At 35.6% G+C, this 17,090-nt stretch overlaps 1 protein-coding gene across 2 annotated transcripts in view; it reads right to left on the bottom strand.

The window, feature by feature from the left end:
* YME1L1 (YME1 like 1 ATPase) overlaps window positions 1-17,090 on the bottom strand; it is a 49,693-nt gene that overhangs the window by 22,067 nt on the left and 10,536 nt on the right. The window contains exons 3-9 of one of the 2 annotated variants that reach the window (XM_064284940.1): window positions 16,012-16,174; window positions 14,251-14,349; window positions 12,785-12,894; window positions 10,320-10,470; window positions 9,893-9,976; window positions 7,769-7,851; window positions 2,965-3,055 (exon numbers count right to left, since the gene is read on the bottom strand). In XM_064284940.1, coding sequence (XP_064141010.1) covers window positions 2,965-3,055; window positions 7,769-7,851; window positions 9,893-9,976; window positions 10,320-10,470; window positions 12,785-12,894; window positions 14,251-14,349; window positions 16,012-16,174 — 781 coding nt within the window. The remainder of the gene's footprint in view (window positions 1-2,964; window positions 3,056-7,768; window positions 7,852-9,892; window positions 9,977-10,319; window positions 10,471-12,784; window positions 12,895-14,250; window positions 14,350-16,011; window positions 16,175-17,090) is intronic. The other variant, XM_064284941.1, reaches the window with a different exon arrangement.

Raw genomic sequence — 17,090 nt, 5'->3', positions numbered from 1 at the left:
AATACTAACCCATTTATCACCAAACAACTAAGATTAAATTCAGATAAAAAGAGATTAAAAGACTAAACAACCAACCAAATGTAACGCACAAATCTAGACTGGATCCTTTTTTATAAAAAACAGGAATAAAAAAATTCTAAGAACATTTGGTGAAAAATTAAAAAAAAGACTGGATGGGTAGATTAAATTAAGGAATTCATGTTAATTTTCTTTGATTGGATAAGAAGATTGCGTTTATTTAGGACAATGTGCTTATTCTTAGATACATACATTATTTAGGTGTAAAGCAAGTTGATGTCACACACACACACACCCCAAAACCAGTTGCCGTTGAGTCAATTCCAACTCATGGCAACCCCATGTGTGTCAGGGCAGAACTGTGCTTCCCAGGGTTTTTAATGGCTGATATTTTGGAAGTAGAAAGCCAGGCCTTTCTTCTGAGGCATCTTTGGGGAGACTCGAACTTCCAATCTTTCAGTTAGCAGTAAAGCGTGTGAACCGTTTGCACCACCCAGAGATTCAACATACACATATAGTGAAAGCAAATATGACAAAATGCTGAATTTAAGTGGGTAGCATATGGCCGTTAATTACATTATTCTTTCAAGCTTTTACATGTTTCAAATTGTTCATAATAATAAAATTTAGGAAATCTGAAATACAGAATTTCTTATTTACATATAATCTTTTTGTAAATGTACAGACTATATTAAAAAGGGATCAAAACTATATTAATAACGCATTTTAACATAAAAAATCTTAATGGAGAACTCAAAAGTAGCCTTAAGACTATCCTAATACTATTTTAGTGAGGCCTAACTGATTTAAATCATCATTCTATCAATCTTTGTACATTTTATCTTGATTTCTCAGGATTTTTCCACAAATTTATAAAATATCCCTTGTGATGAGAAACGGGAAGCACGTATTTCTTTTATTTTTAACCCTAACTCTATACAATATTTTATTGCTGATTTATAAATGTACCCTAAACTTGTATAGGTTTAGGCAAACAAACACTGCCAATCACTGTCGAACTCTTATTAAAGATACTTGGCAACATAACATAAAAATGAGCCCTCCCCCTTTAGCTCAGCAAGTCCATTTCTAGAAATTTATTCTAATGAAATAATTTAAGCATGTGGGCAAAGTCTTGAGTTATTAAGATAATCATCATTGTGCTATTTTTGATAAGGAAACATTACAGACAATATAAATGTTAACTATTAAGAGGTCTGGCTAGGTAAATTATACTATAATCTTAAATTGTAAGGATATCATAAAGCTTTCAAAAATCATGTTGAGTAACTGATGAAACATCAAACCTAAATTTGGGTAACACTCTAGAAATAATTAGCCTGTATTCTTCAAAATGGATAAGACAATGAACCACAACTCTCCTTCCCCCCTGCCCCAAAAGAAAGCTCAGGAATTGGTTTAAATTAAAGGAAAAACTAAATGCAATGTGACATCCTGGAGAGGGAGGCCAGGACCACTGAAATTTGAATAAAACCAAAAAACCAAACATGTTGCCGTGGGGCGGTTTCCGACTCACAGCGATCCTATAGGACAGAGTAGAACTGCCCCACAGGGTTTCTAAGGAGAGGCTGGTGGATCTGAACTACCAACCTTCTGATTTGCAGCTGTAGCTGTTAATCACTGCACCACCAGGGCTATGAAATTTGCATATGAACTGTAAATTTGATAATAGTTTTATATTGATATTAAATTTCATTTTAATAATTGTTCTGTGCAGTGCCATGGATCACTTTTGTGTGGCCTTTCTAGCTTTGCTCTTGTAACTCTCACCAAAGTGATTCTCTCACCGAATCTCGGTAGAACTGTGTAGATATGGTAATTGTGGCCCACCAAAGGGAATGGTTTGTCTTGCCATCCTGCTGGGCCTGAAGTGAGTCACCCCAGAGGCAGGAAAGAAGAGAATCCCACTACCACCAAAGAAACTCAGACAGGAGCCAGCACGTCCCTTGGACCTGGCATCCCTGCACTGAGAAGCTCCTGGAAGCAGAAGACCAGAGAGACGGAGTGAGCTATAACACTGAAGACAGTGAAAAGCAGTGGCAAGAGTGATCCATCAGCAGGAGACAGTACGGTGGGCTTCCTGGTCCACAGAGAGAGAAAACTGGGTGCCTTCAGGCAGAGGCCTTAGGTATATGAGTTCTGTGTGGCAACTGCAATGACTTATTAAACCCAGCGGAGAACTAGAGAGTGCCGTGGGAGAGAGAGTTGGCGTCAGAATTGGTAAAGATGGCAGAGAAAGAACACGTTTGACCTCTGCCTCCTGGGAATAAGCCTTGGGCTACTGGTCTTGATTCTCCTTTCCCCTATGAAATTAGAAGGGGTCAGACACTGCTGCCGAGCCATTTCTACAAACTGGAATTTACATTTTAAAAAAGTCCTTATTTGTCAAGAAGGGAAAGTGTTGACATCTTGTGGGGTTGGTAACCAATGTCACAAAAGGGTATGTGCACTAATTGTTTAAAGAGAAGCTAGTTTGTTCTGTAAACCTTCATCTAAAGTACCATAACAAAAGAAAAAAAAAATGTCCTTATTCTCAGGAAATACACATTGAAGTTTTTCGGGGTAGAGGCATACAATGTTTACAACAACTTACTCTCAAATGGTTAAAAAAAAATACATGTATATAAACAGATAAAGTGAATGATAAAGCAAATGGGGCAAAAAATCCTAACAACTGTTGAGTCTGGGTTAATGGTATTCAGGAGGGGGATTCTTTGTACTATTCTTCCAACTTAAAGTTTGAAATAAAAAATAAAATTTTAAATTACACAAAAAGGTTAGAGTGTATGTTCAGAATATTTTTTAAAAAATAGCAAATACAGAACTAAATTTTAATCAGTTAAATCTGATATAAGTTAAAGTAGTAATATATTACAGTATTATTTTTTAGATGAAATCATGGTAAAGGGAAGATACCTTCCTTACCTTTTGGAAGTTTACCTCCAAGCACAGTAAATTTTTGTGGATTTTTCAAGAATTCAACAACTTCCTGTAATTCTTGTTTAGCTTCTTCCACCTAAATTGATACAATTTACCAAATAATTTTAAAGAATAGATCAGGTTATCAGAGTTTCTATCAAGCTCCTAAATATAATGTGGATTTTGAATTAGACTTTCCAAGTATATATGTTTTAAACACTCACACAAACAGTTCTCTCCTGACTCTTACTTCAAATCATGCAGTCTCTTTACTATCCCAAAAAACCATTTCGAGCTGCTTACAGTTTCTCATGACATAGTGCTTCCTCCAGTTAACAAGGAGTGTTTTATTCAAAACTCTAGTTAAATATGTCAGTAGCATTTGATATGAGCGAAAAAGACTCACCAAGCAAGTTCCAAATCCAGAATTATTTTGACTTGGTTATGAGACCTCCAAGGCAAATGTGGTTTGTGTACTTACTACGTGTTCACAATAGGTAACTCCGTGTCTTAAGTTATAACACTAATTTGTGATTATAAGGTTATTTCATCATAAGGGATTACTACGAGGTAATAAATGATTCAGCTCCTAACAAATATCATGAGACAGTGTCTAAAATTAACTCATAGTGTGCTGATAAAAAGTTTGTAAAAAGTTGTAGCAAAAAAAAAAGGGGATTAGAAGTCAGAAAAATAACCATTTAATCCCCATAATATGAAATTTTTCAGACTTGAAATCCCCAGCAAGAATAAAGTCAAAACTGACCAACATGGATGGCAGGTGAAACAACGGGGCAACTTAAAAAACTCTGGTATAAGATAAAGAAAGATGCCTATCTGACTTGATTTGTAAACTTTCACTTAAAGCACACACACACACACAAAAAGATGCCTATCAAAAAAGGTAAGCAATTTTTCTGTTGTCACAAATGCAAACATCTATGGAGTTTGAAAGATAACAAAAATGAACATGGAAGGCCAGACGTATAACAACAGTGGTCACAATACAATGACTTGGAGAGCAAATGTCTATTAAAGAAGGCAACAACAATGACTTGGCTCTACCAGGCTGCTGTTACGTAGGACTATAGGACCAGTGGTCCAGGCATTTGTTTTTTAAGAAGGAAGGGGGAAAGAGACCCCAGAAATCTTCCAATTTAAAAATGTTAGCTACCAATTTAAATTTTAAAATGAATGTGTGTGTGTTACATGTATATTTTAAACTACACTGGCCAAATAATACATCTGTTAACCCAATTCAGCTCACTGGCAACCAATTTGTAACCTTATGTTAGACAACAACTTTAAGTAGCTCTCAGTGAGAGAAAAGAACTCATGTTTATTGGGCAGGGTTAAAAAGAAACGACTTGAGAAAGTGCCTGCTAAAACATAAAACGGTTTTGGACCAAAGAGCACTCTGAAAATCTAAAACTGAAGTCCAATTATCTTATAGGAAATTTCCCAGAAATATTTCCAGAAAATATCACAATCGTTAAAGAGTAAGCACGGTTTTCATTAGACTTCTAATGGTCTTTGAAAGTTATTCTGATTAAATTATTTTTAATTTATGAAAATTTTATAAAGCTAATGGTTAAATGCAATTTGTCCACCCTAACACCTGAGAAAAATACATACATATAGTCACCAAGTGACATGTAAAAGAATATTAACAGCAGCACTACTTAAGCCAAAAACTAGAAACAACCCAAATGTCCACCTGAAGTGGAAAGAATACAGTATTGTGGTATTCATATACTGGGATACTACACAGTAGTGAAGCAGCCCTGGTAGTACTGTGGTTAAGTGCTTGGCTATTAAACAAAAGGCCGACAATTCAAACTCACCACCTGCTCTGCAGGAGAAAGATGTGGCAGTCTGCTTCCATAAAGATTTACAAGCTTGGAAACCCTATGGGGTAGCTCTACTCTGTCCTATAGGGTTGCTATGAGTTGGAACTGACTTGAAGGCAATGGGCTTGGTATACAGCAATGAGAATGAATGAACCACAACCCTACATAACAGTATGGATGGCTCTCACAAATATAATGATGAGTGAAAAAAGGCAGACGCAAAAGAGGGCATACCACACATATTAAATTTATATAAAATTCAGTAACAGGCAAAATTAATGCATGATATTAGACAGGATATCATTATTCCTGTCATGTTGGGAGACAGTGTCTAAAAAGAGGCACTAGAGTCGCTATGAGTCGGAATTCGTGAGCAACGGGTTTGTTTTTTTAGGAAGGTTCTGGTAATGTCCTACTTCTTGAGCTGGGTACTGATAACATAGATGTGCTCACTTTGTGAATTTACTGAGCTATTATACATTTATGATTTGTGCACTTTCCTGTAAATATGTTAAGATTCAATATAATTTTTTTAATTTATAATAAAGAGCATTTTTTTTAAAGTTTTCAAAGAAATCTATATATTAAAATAAGATCAATGTGTTTGTTCACAATAATGGACGTAATGCCAACTCTGAATTGTAGGAATAAAAAAAAAAAGAGATTAAACATCATCTACTACTCAAATAAACTACATATTCTCTCCCTAACTTATATGCCAAGAGAATTCTTAGTTAATATAAGATCTGTGAGGGAAAGCAGGGTTTGGGGATGAAAGCAACGAATATAAAAAGCCCTTATTAATATTGTTAATGCCCCCAAAACCCACTGCTGTCTAGCTGATTCTGACTCATAGAGACCCTGTATGACAGAGGAGAATTGCCCCATAGGGTTTCCAAGGCTGTGGTCTTTAGGGAAGCAGACTGCCACATCTTTCTCCAGTGGAGCACGCTGGTAGGTTCAAACCACTGACCTTCTGGTTAGCAGCTGAGCACTTAACCACTGTGCCACCAAGACACCTTATTTTTAAGGCAGCTATATGGGGTCACTATGAGTCGGAATCGACTTGACGGCACTGGGTTTGGTTTTTTTGTCTCATATATCACGTGGAAACCCTGGTGGCGTAGTTGTTAAGTGCTATGGCTGCTAACCAACAGGTCGGCAGTTCGAATCCGCCAGGTGCTCTCTGGCAACTCTATGGGGGCAGTTCTACTCTGTCCTATAGGGTCGCTATGAGTTGGAATCGACTCGACAGCAGTGGGTTTGGGCTTTTTTGGTTATATATAATATGTCTATATATTCAGAAATCCTGGGCAAGGGATGAGATTCCTAAACATGTCCTTTAAGATGTGTTAGATTCATGGGAGCCCCATGCGCAACTAAATGAAATGCCGTTCCAGCATCACACCAACCTCCACTGTGCGTGATGTACATTAGCCAGGAATGGAACTGGTCTCCCATGAGGAACGTGGGAATTCTTACCACTGAACCAATACCCTTATAAGACTTGTTAGGATTGATCACAGGTACTACCTAGTAGTAAAAATGGCAAAACTGTTCTGGTAAATGCCGGTAAACTGAATTACTTTGCTCTATAAAAATTTAGATTTTGTAGCAATTATAATACTGATTTGTTTTAGCATGGAAAACTTTGCGAGGACCTATCTTAATTGTGATGAACTCAATTCCTTCTATAAGGTTCAGTCATCAGCAGGCCTTTTTTAGCTTTGGATTCAGAAATCCCTTCATCCCAAAAGAAATGTGATATAATCAGTGACTAAGTATATACATTGCAGGCAGAAAGAATCAAAGAATGCCCTAGCTGACTACAGCCTCAATACTGGCTTCAGTTTAGAGTAGGTGCTGATTGCTGACCTCATACAGAATAAGAAAGGTCCTCTGCACTCACTCATGTTTTCAAATACACTTAAACTTCATTGGGATATCTCACTTATAATATAATAACATGCTTGAAACAGAATTCACAATCTTCCTCCTCAAAATCTGTTCTACCCATAGTCTTTTTCATCTCAATAAATGACAACTCCATCATTCTAAGTGTTCAATCTAAAAATCTTGTGGTCATTCTTGACTCTTCTTTCTCTTATACCCCACATCCTAATCCATCATGAAATCTTGTTGAACCTACCTTTAAAATATATATTCAGAATCTAACTACTTCTCACCGATTCTTCTGCTACCACATTGGTCTATGCCACCATCATCTCTTGCCTTGACTATTGTCAGACAATAACCTGAACACCTCATTTAAAACTGCCACTGCTCTTCCAGAACTTCCAATCTCCTTTACCCTGCTCAGTTTTTCCCCATAACACTTATCACCTCTTAAAATACTTCATTATTTCATTTAGCATATTATTGTTCAATTCCCAACACTAGAATTTAAGCTCCATGAAGGCAGAGTTTTCTTTTTTTGTTCTATCCCAGCACCTAAAAAGGGCCTGACACTTAACAGACACTAATAAATATTTGTTACACAAATGAATTAGTTAATTATTTGTCTATAAACTAGCATTCATTTATTCTATTTATTTAAGAAATATATATTGTCTAATATGTTTTGGATATTGGTGTTACAAATAAGAGGAATAGGTGAGAGAAATACCATTATTATCTACTATGTGCCAGGCACATACATTATCTGTGAGAGTCCAAAGTATCTTGCTCAAGGTCACAAGGCCAGTAAGTGGCAAAACTAAATTTAAAACCTTAGTCTGTCTCTAAAGTTCACATTCATTCCACTACATTCAGCTGTTACTTCACAAATCAATACCAAGGCCTATCATGCTACTGTCATTTACCCAAAAATTAAAGTTTCTAAGACTTCCGGATGCAATTTTACCTGTTCTAGAATAACCTTTACAATCAAATGTTAACCTTACGCAGAATAACAATTAGATAACTGTTTAAAAAGTGGCAAGGAAAACTTTCGAACTTACTCCTTTAACATGTTCAAAGGTGACGTTTTTCATTTGGACAGGATCTACTGCAGAATCAAGCCCTGTTGTCGTCCGGAAGCGGACTAAAGGGAAGACGAGAATACTTCATATTGACAGATTCACAATACTATAAACAACTTATTTTATAGGTGCAAGAAAGCAAAGTCCAGAAAACTTAAATGTCTAAGCAAACTAAGGTCACAAAAAGTAAGTCAGAGAACTAGAAGCTACATTTTCTGGGTCTCTCAAGTATGTTTAAGGACTAAACAATTTTCATTAAAACAATACCTTTGTACTTTTCCAATAAAAACCAAAAATTATTCGCCTCTTCTCCTTATGACATCTAATTGATAGGAATCTTAAACAGTGGTTCTCAAACTTCAGTGTACATAAGAATCACTTGGAAAACATGTTAAAATGCAGGTTCCCAGGTCACGACCCAGAACTTCTAGTTTGCAGGTCTGAGACAGAATCCAGGAAAGCTTGCATTTTTAACAAGTATCCTTAGTTATTCTGGTACAAGTGGTCATGGATCTACACTTTAAAGTGCACTGCCTTAAACACGGCACAAAAAATTGGCACAGATGTTAAAAGAAAAAAAAAAAGGTGAGGCTTAACGTATTATTTTACTTTTCATGTAGCCTTCTTCCTCTGACAACTAGTATTAGTTGCTGTCAGATGATATATCAATAATGACCTCATTAAGTATAAGAAGGGTCATAAAAAGTTCAGTACAATTAAACATATGAGATCGACTTTGGGGAACTATTACAAAGCTTTCCTAAATCTCTCCTCAAGTAAAAACTTCCAAACTACAGCAACTACAAAAGAGTAATGAGAGCAATTTCTAATTTCCTCAGAAGAGGCCAAAAATATTATCTTTATGATGGATTGAAACTGAGAAGCAAAACAAACATTTAAAACATTAAAAATATGTAAGTTGGGACAACAAATTTAAAACATTAGTTCTAGAATGGACACTAATGGTTTTAGTCTATCAAGTTACTTTTAAGGATCTATATAGTCTTAATAAACGATGCAAATAAATTTGTGTGAGAACCATCTGGACCTAATAGAATATAATAATTACACAAAGGCAATGCCTTTCATAGTTTAATAATGCTTTCCTTGATAGTACACACGAATTAAAAAACATACAAAAATAATCAGAGCTCATTCCGTGCCTTCCTTCCCTGCTGATATCACTCCTATTGTCCCTAAAATGGTTCTTCTTTGGAAAAAAAAAAAAAATAGGCAGGAGAAGGTGAATCTAGAAATAAAAAGCCATTTCTGGATGTTAAAAAGTCATTCCAGGTTTAATGCCTCAAAAAACATAAAAAATATCTGGGGCTACATGCAAATTCTGGGATGAATTCCTGATCCAGGTCAATTAACATTCTCCATTGTACATTTTTTTTTTTCTCTCATAGTAGCCAATCATAAAGCGAGTATGAAACGTAGGGTGAAAACCAAATGGTAGTTAAAAAATTACCTGAAACCATTTCAACCTGGCATTATCACTTTGTTTTAGATGGGTGAACTGAAAAATACTAATTGGGAGTTAAATACTAATTAAGAAAAAAATTCAATATATTAATTTTTCTTTGAAATAGAAGACTTTCACTTTGTAATGCTATTGTAAAATTCTATAGAATTTTTAAATTTTATAACTGGACAGCAATCTAAAAATCTGGGAGATTAATATATTAAAGTTGAACTAACGTCTTTTATTCTAATACAATCCCTGGAATAGCAACAAAATAATAATTTTTCTCAAAAGCCCTAAAAATAAGGAAGAATTTTTCATTTTTATTTTCAATGGGAAGTTAGAATTTTTACACTGTCCAAAAGAACTGTTTTTGGAATCCAGCAAGCGATGTAAATACAGTAAGTCCTCTGATACTGGAGACTGTATGAATCATAACAGATTGAAACTCTTCTACCTCATTGCAAAAACAAATCTCAAAGTAACCCAAACTGAGAAATCTTGACTTAGGAATGAAAAGTCTACATCCTAGAACTGATTTTTCCCTCTAATTTGTAGGTAGACTAACCATGAAAAGGAAATGAGTATTTAAAAAATATATAAAAAAATAACAAATCCAATAAATAAAGAGACTTTACCAGACAAAAATGGGTTTTTTAAGAGTCCATAAATGCCAAGCAACAGTAGAACAAGGAGAAACAGCCGAGTTCGCCTTAGGGAATCTGAAGGGGGAAGCAAAAGCCTTAAATCAAATGACAATGAAACATGATAGCTCAATGAAATGCAAATATTAGGTTGTTGTGGTAATCATGTTTCTTTACATGGAACTTTGGAACTTGGTATTCTTTTGCACAACTGCCATGATTTTCTTTCAGCATCCTACTGTCAAAAAGCTCACAAAGCTACTGGGGTTAGACGCACACTCATACTTCTGTCCCTGACTCTGATTTCTCTCTTGAGAAAGTGAATGTGCCGGCAGACATTTTCTCTTCCACACCGCTTAAGTTGTGAATACAGTGGCGGACAATCAATGCAAAGACAGACTATAGTATCAAATTAACCTACCATTGGTTTTTTGTGTCAGCGCTTGAGCTTTCAGAAAACCCTCTGCAAAACCAGTTTTAAATGCATCTTGGTGAGCTTCAGGTATATTTTTGGTTTTCATGAGTTTGTCCAAACTTTCAACATCTGATCCTCTGTCCCGCAAAAGAAACCCCTAAGTACAGAAACAATGTATTAGTATTCGTTGGTTATATAGATAGTAAAACTCTTCAGCAATATTGGGAACACCCTAAAAAATTCACTAAAATTCCAGAATCTTTAATTTTTACTGTCAGAGGGAAAAATTAGATTTAAGACTCAAACAAAGAAACACTGAATCATTGAGCAGGAAACTAACACTAGACTCATGCCTACATCAACCAGCTAATATAAAGAAAGTGACAACACTCTCTGCAAGAACACTACACCGAAACAGTTAACAGGGCAGCTGTTGACTTGAGATTCCAATGGCGTGATGCTCACAACCTTTATCTCTGCTGAAGTTAATGCCTCATCAATTTATTAAATAAATGTTTACTGAGAGCCTTTCATATGCTCAGCCCTATGTAAGTTCTGAAGATATAAAGACAAACAGATCACTGGTTTGAAAGTTTTCAGTCTACTAGGCAGAAAAATTTAAACAAGTGTTTTAAATTACATAGATATTATGCTAGAATTAAGTGTGAGGTATGGTGGTAAAAGAAATGCTTCTGGGCAGTCCTACTCTGTCCAATATGGTTGTTATGAGTCGAAATCAACTCGATGGCATTGGGTAATATAGCCCCAAAATATATAAAGTAGAAACTGACAGAACTACACAGATAGAGACAAATGCACAAACATAAAGTTTAACATACCTCTTATTGCTAAAACTGCTAAAAACGAGCAGACAAAATTATCTGGAGGGATACAGAAGCTTGGAAGCCGGTTAGTGACCCTGACCAAGGACACTGCACTCAACAGGTACAGAATCCACATTCTCTGCAAGCACAGAGGGAACATTTCCAAAACAACCCGACCACTGAAGGGACCACTTACAAGTTTTCACAGACTCCAGGGGACTGAAACCAGAGTTTGTTCCTTGACCATGACACACTTAAGCTTGACATAAATTTAAAGAAAGATAACGAGAAAAGCCCTCATATATTTGAAAATTTAAAAAGAAAAAAAGAAATGCTTCCTATGAAAGTCAAGGAAAGGCCTTGCAGAGAATAAGACATGTAAGCCACAGGGAACAAACGTGAAAATCTGACACAGGAATGAAACAACAACCTCTGGTGCTCAAGAACTGCAAGCAATTTTATATGACAGAAATTCAAAATGCCAAGAGGAAAAGTCAGGGTAGAGAGTGGACGGCATATTGAAAGAGGAGGACAGAAAAATGGTAGGCAGAGATCAGTTGATGAAATGCCCTATATCCCATGTCAGAAGTTTTTCAATAAAGCAGAGCAATGCAAGTAGATCACCATTTTAGAAAGGCTAGTTGGTGGCTAGACTGGAGGCAGCAAACCTAGAGGCAAAGAGACTAAAAGAGTGCTTATTAGAGTAAATGAGGCAAAAAATGGCTACAGCTTATTTATGGCAGTGGAACTGCAGATGAGGAGAAAAAAAGATTTAAGAAATATTTAGGATATTAGATCAACAGAACTTTAGTGATCAATGGATGTGGGAGTGAGGGAAGATGGCTATCATGGATTAAATAGTGTCCCCCCAAAACATGTGTCAACTTCGCTAGCCTGTGAGTCCCAGTATTGTGTGGTTGTCCAGCATTTGTGATCTGATGTAATTTCCCTATGTGTTGTAAATCCTAATCTCTGCCTGTGGTTAATGAGACAAAATCAGGTTATGTTAAAGAGGATTAGGGTGGGATACAACACCCTTATGCAGGTAAGGGGATCCCTGATCCAATGTAAGGGGAAAGTCCCTGGGGTGTGGTCTGCATCACCTTTTATCTTATAAGAGATAAAAGGAGAAAGAAAGAAGCAAGCAGATAGGGACCTCATCCCACCAAGAAAGAAGCGCTGGGAGTGGGGCCTGTCCTTTGGACCCAGGGTCCCTGCACTGAAAAGCTGGCACCCTGAATTTGGACTTCTAGCCTCCTAGACTGTGACAGAACAAATTTGTTTGTTAAAGCCATGTACTTGTGGTATTTGTTATAGTAGCACTAGATAACTAAGACAATGGACAAATCTATGTTGATCACCAGATTTTGGGCTTGGGTGAACGGGTAGATGCCACTCATTAATATAGAGAACACATAAGAAGGTGCAGCTTGGTGGGGAAAAATCTGAGGGATTTTTGTGAAACAGGCAAGTTGACAGGAAAGTCCTACACCCAGATGAGCTGTAGCTATAATGATTACACAGGTTATTAATACCTTATCATAGGTGGAAAGCCAACAACACAAAGCAAGTATTAAAGGTCCTCGTTTTAATAATTTGAAAATTACTGCTTTCTGGACACCCCTCTCCCCCCAAAGATCTAATTACCTTCACAAATGATGGTGCTATATGCTGTGCATCCGCTAATCTTTCAGAGGTGGACTGTAGACGTCGTGTTCGTGATTTCAAAGTTTTAAAACCCCGAGACTGTATAAGAACTGAATAAAACAGTATCATTTACTTTTCATTATACATTTTACAAGGAAAAAAGTACCTAAGATTCAAAGCTCTGACACCATACACGTATAACCTACTTTATAAACTTATTTTTTGACAGTTCTTTTACCTGACTCTTAAACACGCTTTACAGTTTTCTTCCATCCTTTTTATAAAAAGAATCTCAAACATCCAATTTATTCATGATTAAAGGGGGAAAAAGAAAATATAGAAGAGGATTTTACAACATAATTTGGGGGGGAAAAAGAGGTAGCAACTCTGATAAAATCATCACCAAACCCACTGCCAACGAGTCAATTCCAACTCATAGCGACCCTATAAGACAGAGTAGAACTGCCCTATAGGGTTTTCAAGGAGCAGCTGAACTCTTCACCACTGTGCCAGCAGGACTCTGAAAATTCTGACAGTTTCCCAAGAAAGCCAAGTCACTAAAATCAGTTGAATCTATACAATTAATTTTACATTTTTCTCGATAATTACAAAATCTAAAAAAAAAGGTAAAAGAGTATTAAGTTAATACTCAACTTTTCCTAATTCCCCAAACTCCAATCCCACTTGCCAAAAGTAACCACGGTTAACAATTTCATGACTATCTTCTATGCTTGCAAACACACGTTTTATACAAAAACTACTCTGGAAACTGTACATAATTTTCTGCAATTACCTTATTTCACTTAACAATATATTGCAGTCAATTTCAAAGCAGCACAAATACTGCATTTAGTTTAATGGGTGTTTATAGTTTCCCAGTTTATGAGATTTCTATAATTTATTTGACAATTTCCTTAAAATGGGCCTTAGATGTTTCCTGTATTTCATTGCTAGAATACAGCAATAAACATCATTGTACAAACATCCTTGAGAGCACATGTAGATTAAATTCCTAAAAGTGAAACTATAAGGTGCAAATTTTGTTAGACGCTAAGAAATTGCCCTGCACAAAGGCTTTTATCAATTTATGCTACCACCAATAAATGGGTGTCCTTGCCAACAATGAATAATATAAATCTTTTAAATTTGAAAGGCAAAAATCTGATGTGCAAAAAAAAAAAAGTTATTTTCAATCGCACTTCCCTGATTATGAGTGAGGGAAATTTTTGAAAACTTTTTTTGTACTTTTACTGAACTACTTTTATTTCTTTAGTGAGCTGACCATTCATGTGTTTTGCTTATTTTTTCCTATTTTTATTTATTTGTATAAGACTATGGATGTTGTGGACAGTAACCTTTAGTTATATATATTGCAAATAATTAATCTTATTAAGGAAGACAAATCAGAATAACATAATAAATCTATTATTTTTTTCAAAATAAGACATACAGTTGTTGCTTCATACCTGGCCAGTACTGAAGATCTGAACAAATGCTTTGAAGAGTTCTTGGATGTCGTCTGTACAAGCAAGATGAACGTAAAGTACTGAATATGTCAAAGTAACCTGGAAGGAAATTGAAAAAAAAAAAAAACTAATTGCCAAACAAAAAATAATTATATAGGAAAGATCACAATTTTATCAAATATTACAAAAATCAAAATTTAATGAGTTTCACCTAGTATTTGCCCATGACATGACTCTCCTTCTATAACACTATCTAAAGTGTTGCTATTTAGTATCCAATCATGAACTCTCACAGTTCTTCAGTTTACTATGTCACTTGTCCGTTAGACTATGTATTTTATCTGGTATACAAATATAACTATCAAAGAAACTAAACCCAAATCAATAGAGGTAAAAGATACATATGTTTAAAGTTACTTTCAGTTAAGAGCATAGAGAGATAGAAACAATTCCAAAAGCTCCAGTGTAAAATGTGATAGAGCACTGCAAACCAGAGCTACTGTTATCCTTCTCTCTTAAAGTTTCCAAAAGAGTCATTTGGTATGAAAAAAGTTCTTTCTACAGCTGTAAACCACAAATACTTCGGTGATCCTTCCTAACTCCTATTCTTGACTGATAGGCCCCATTCCACTTTACATCACTGATCCTAGAATATTAACAATAGAAAGAAACAGCAGTCAAGTGCCTAAACGTTTGCACCACCCAGGGACTCCTTTACTATCCTACAGCCCTTATGTGAAATGAAGGCAAATAAAGAGTGAAGAGTTAGTAAATGAACTAAGCTTCCACAAAATACAGCTCTGATTCAAACCTCTGTCAGAAAACTGATCAAACCTGCTCTTTTGTTCCTAGGCTTTTATAACTTGTATTGACTTTGTTTCTTAATGTTCTTACATTTCTATAAAACACATTTCGATAATCTCTAACATTCCTTGTTTTTAGTACCAGCCAAAAAGAAACTCATGAAATTGACACCCCTTTCAACAGACTGTAGTACAACCCCACTGGAGAAAGGTATCATGTTTGGTAAGGTAGAGGGTCACAGAAAGAGAGGAAGACCCTTGATGAGATGGATTGACAGAGCGGCTATAACAATGGGCTCAAACATAGCAACAATTTTAAGGATGGCATAGGAGCAGGCAGTGTTTTGTTCTGTTGTATATACGGTCGCTATGTTATTATAATACTAGATTGTTCTAAGACTCAACAAATTTGTAGACATTCCATAAAAGAAGGGTCCGTGACTGTCTCTTCATCAATGAACTCTTGGTGATTACTATATTACCTGGAATCCAATAAATGTCACCTAAATTAAAACAGAACAAAAAAAAAACACTCATCTAAATGCAGTGTGGTGTGCTAGATTGGATTGGATCCTGGAACAAAAAAAGGACACTAGTGGAAAAACTTCATTTGGTGAAATTCAAATAAAGTCTTTAGTTAAACGTATTGTACCAACGCTAACTTCTTAGTTTTGACAAATGAACCATGGCAATATAAGGTGAACATCAGGCAACATTAGGCAAAGGGTATACTGAGAACTCTCTGTATTATCTTTACAACTTTTCTGTAAATCTAGATTATCTCAAAACAAAAAATAACAAGAATAAAACAAAAAAACCCACTTCAGTAAAGAATCTGGCCCATAGCAAATGCTAATAAATGTACTACAACTATTACTATAAAAAAAAAAAAAAAATTTTTTTTTTTAGCACTAAAATAGTTTGTTTTAATTGGAACCCAAAAAATGCATTAACGTACCATACTTATTTTCAAAGAAGGACTGTGCAGAGACGTGAGATGTATGCCAATGGGAAGGAATTTTTTTGCCTTTAAAAAATCCAGGAAGTAGATTGTCCACAAGTTGATCAAGCTGTCCAATTTTTAATTCAGATAATCCAAGGTCCCGTAAGTTAAGTACAGGCTGTAATATATGAAGTCAACATGTAATCATTAGTATTATTATCATATTTAAAGAGAAGTCATTATCAAATGAAATAATACAAGTTTAAAAAATCTAACAAATGCACTGATTTCCTTTCTTTTTTAAAAAAAATTAATTCATGCAAATATTTTTATGGTTCCAGTTTTACTGAAGTCAGTCACATGACAAAAGTAAAAAATGTATTGCCAATGACATCCTTAAAATAAAGAGATGATGCACGAGGAGAAAAAAGTCACTTTTTTCCATGCAAACAAAAACCACTGAATCTAAGTAAGCATTAAGGAGCCCTGGTGACTGCAGTGGTTAAGCACTCAGCTGCTAACAGAAAGGTCAGTGGTTAAGCATTATCATTCATAAAATCAAGAGAAATGCCTCATTTTTTTTCCTTCTTTTTATGTAAGGAACTCTGATCTACAGCTAGTCTACCAATTGTCAGTGAAAACATTTATAATGGTACAGTATGAGAGTACTTGCTGAGTTAAAGGGTATGTGAGGGGGCTTTTCCTAACACTGTGGAAATGATATGAGGTCAAAGGCAAGGCTCCTGAGTTGGGAAAACTCCAATCAAGTGATAATCCTCACTAGTCCACAGATGTTTAAAGCTTCCCCTTGCTCCTGATATACAAACGAAAGCCCACTTGATAAAGAAAGGGTACGCTCTGTTACTGCAGGACATCTCACTCCTCCAGCCTCTCTGTTAAGTTCTTCCTTGAATGAAGAGGTTCTAAAATTACCCATATCTAACTTCTAACAAGGATAGAAATTGAACAAAGTAAAAAATGTGTGAAAACCAGGCAAGGAAATGTAGTTACATTTAAACAGTTCTAAAGTAACTACAAACATGGGAGCTATTTTCTTATCCACATGAGTTGACAGGGAGATACTAAAGACCAAT

Source organism: Loxodonta africana, chromosome 4 (assembly GCF_030014295.1).
Source record: "Loxodonta africana isolate mLoxAfr1 chromosome 4, mLoxAfr1.hap2, whole genome shotgun sequence".
Lineage (NCBI taxonomy): Eukaryota > Metazoa > Chordata > Mammalia > Proboscidea > Elephantidae > Loxodonta > Loxodonta africana.
The sequence above is the reverse complement of the archived record's forward strand: the minus strand, read 5'-3'. Positions and strand labels throughout refer to the sequence as shown.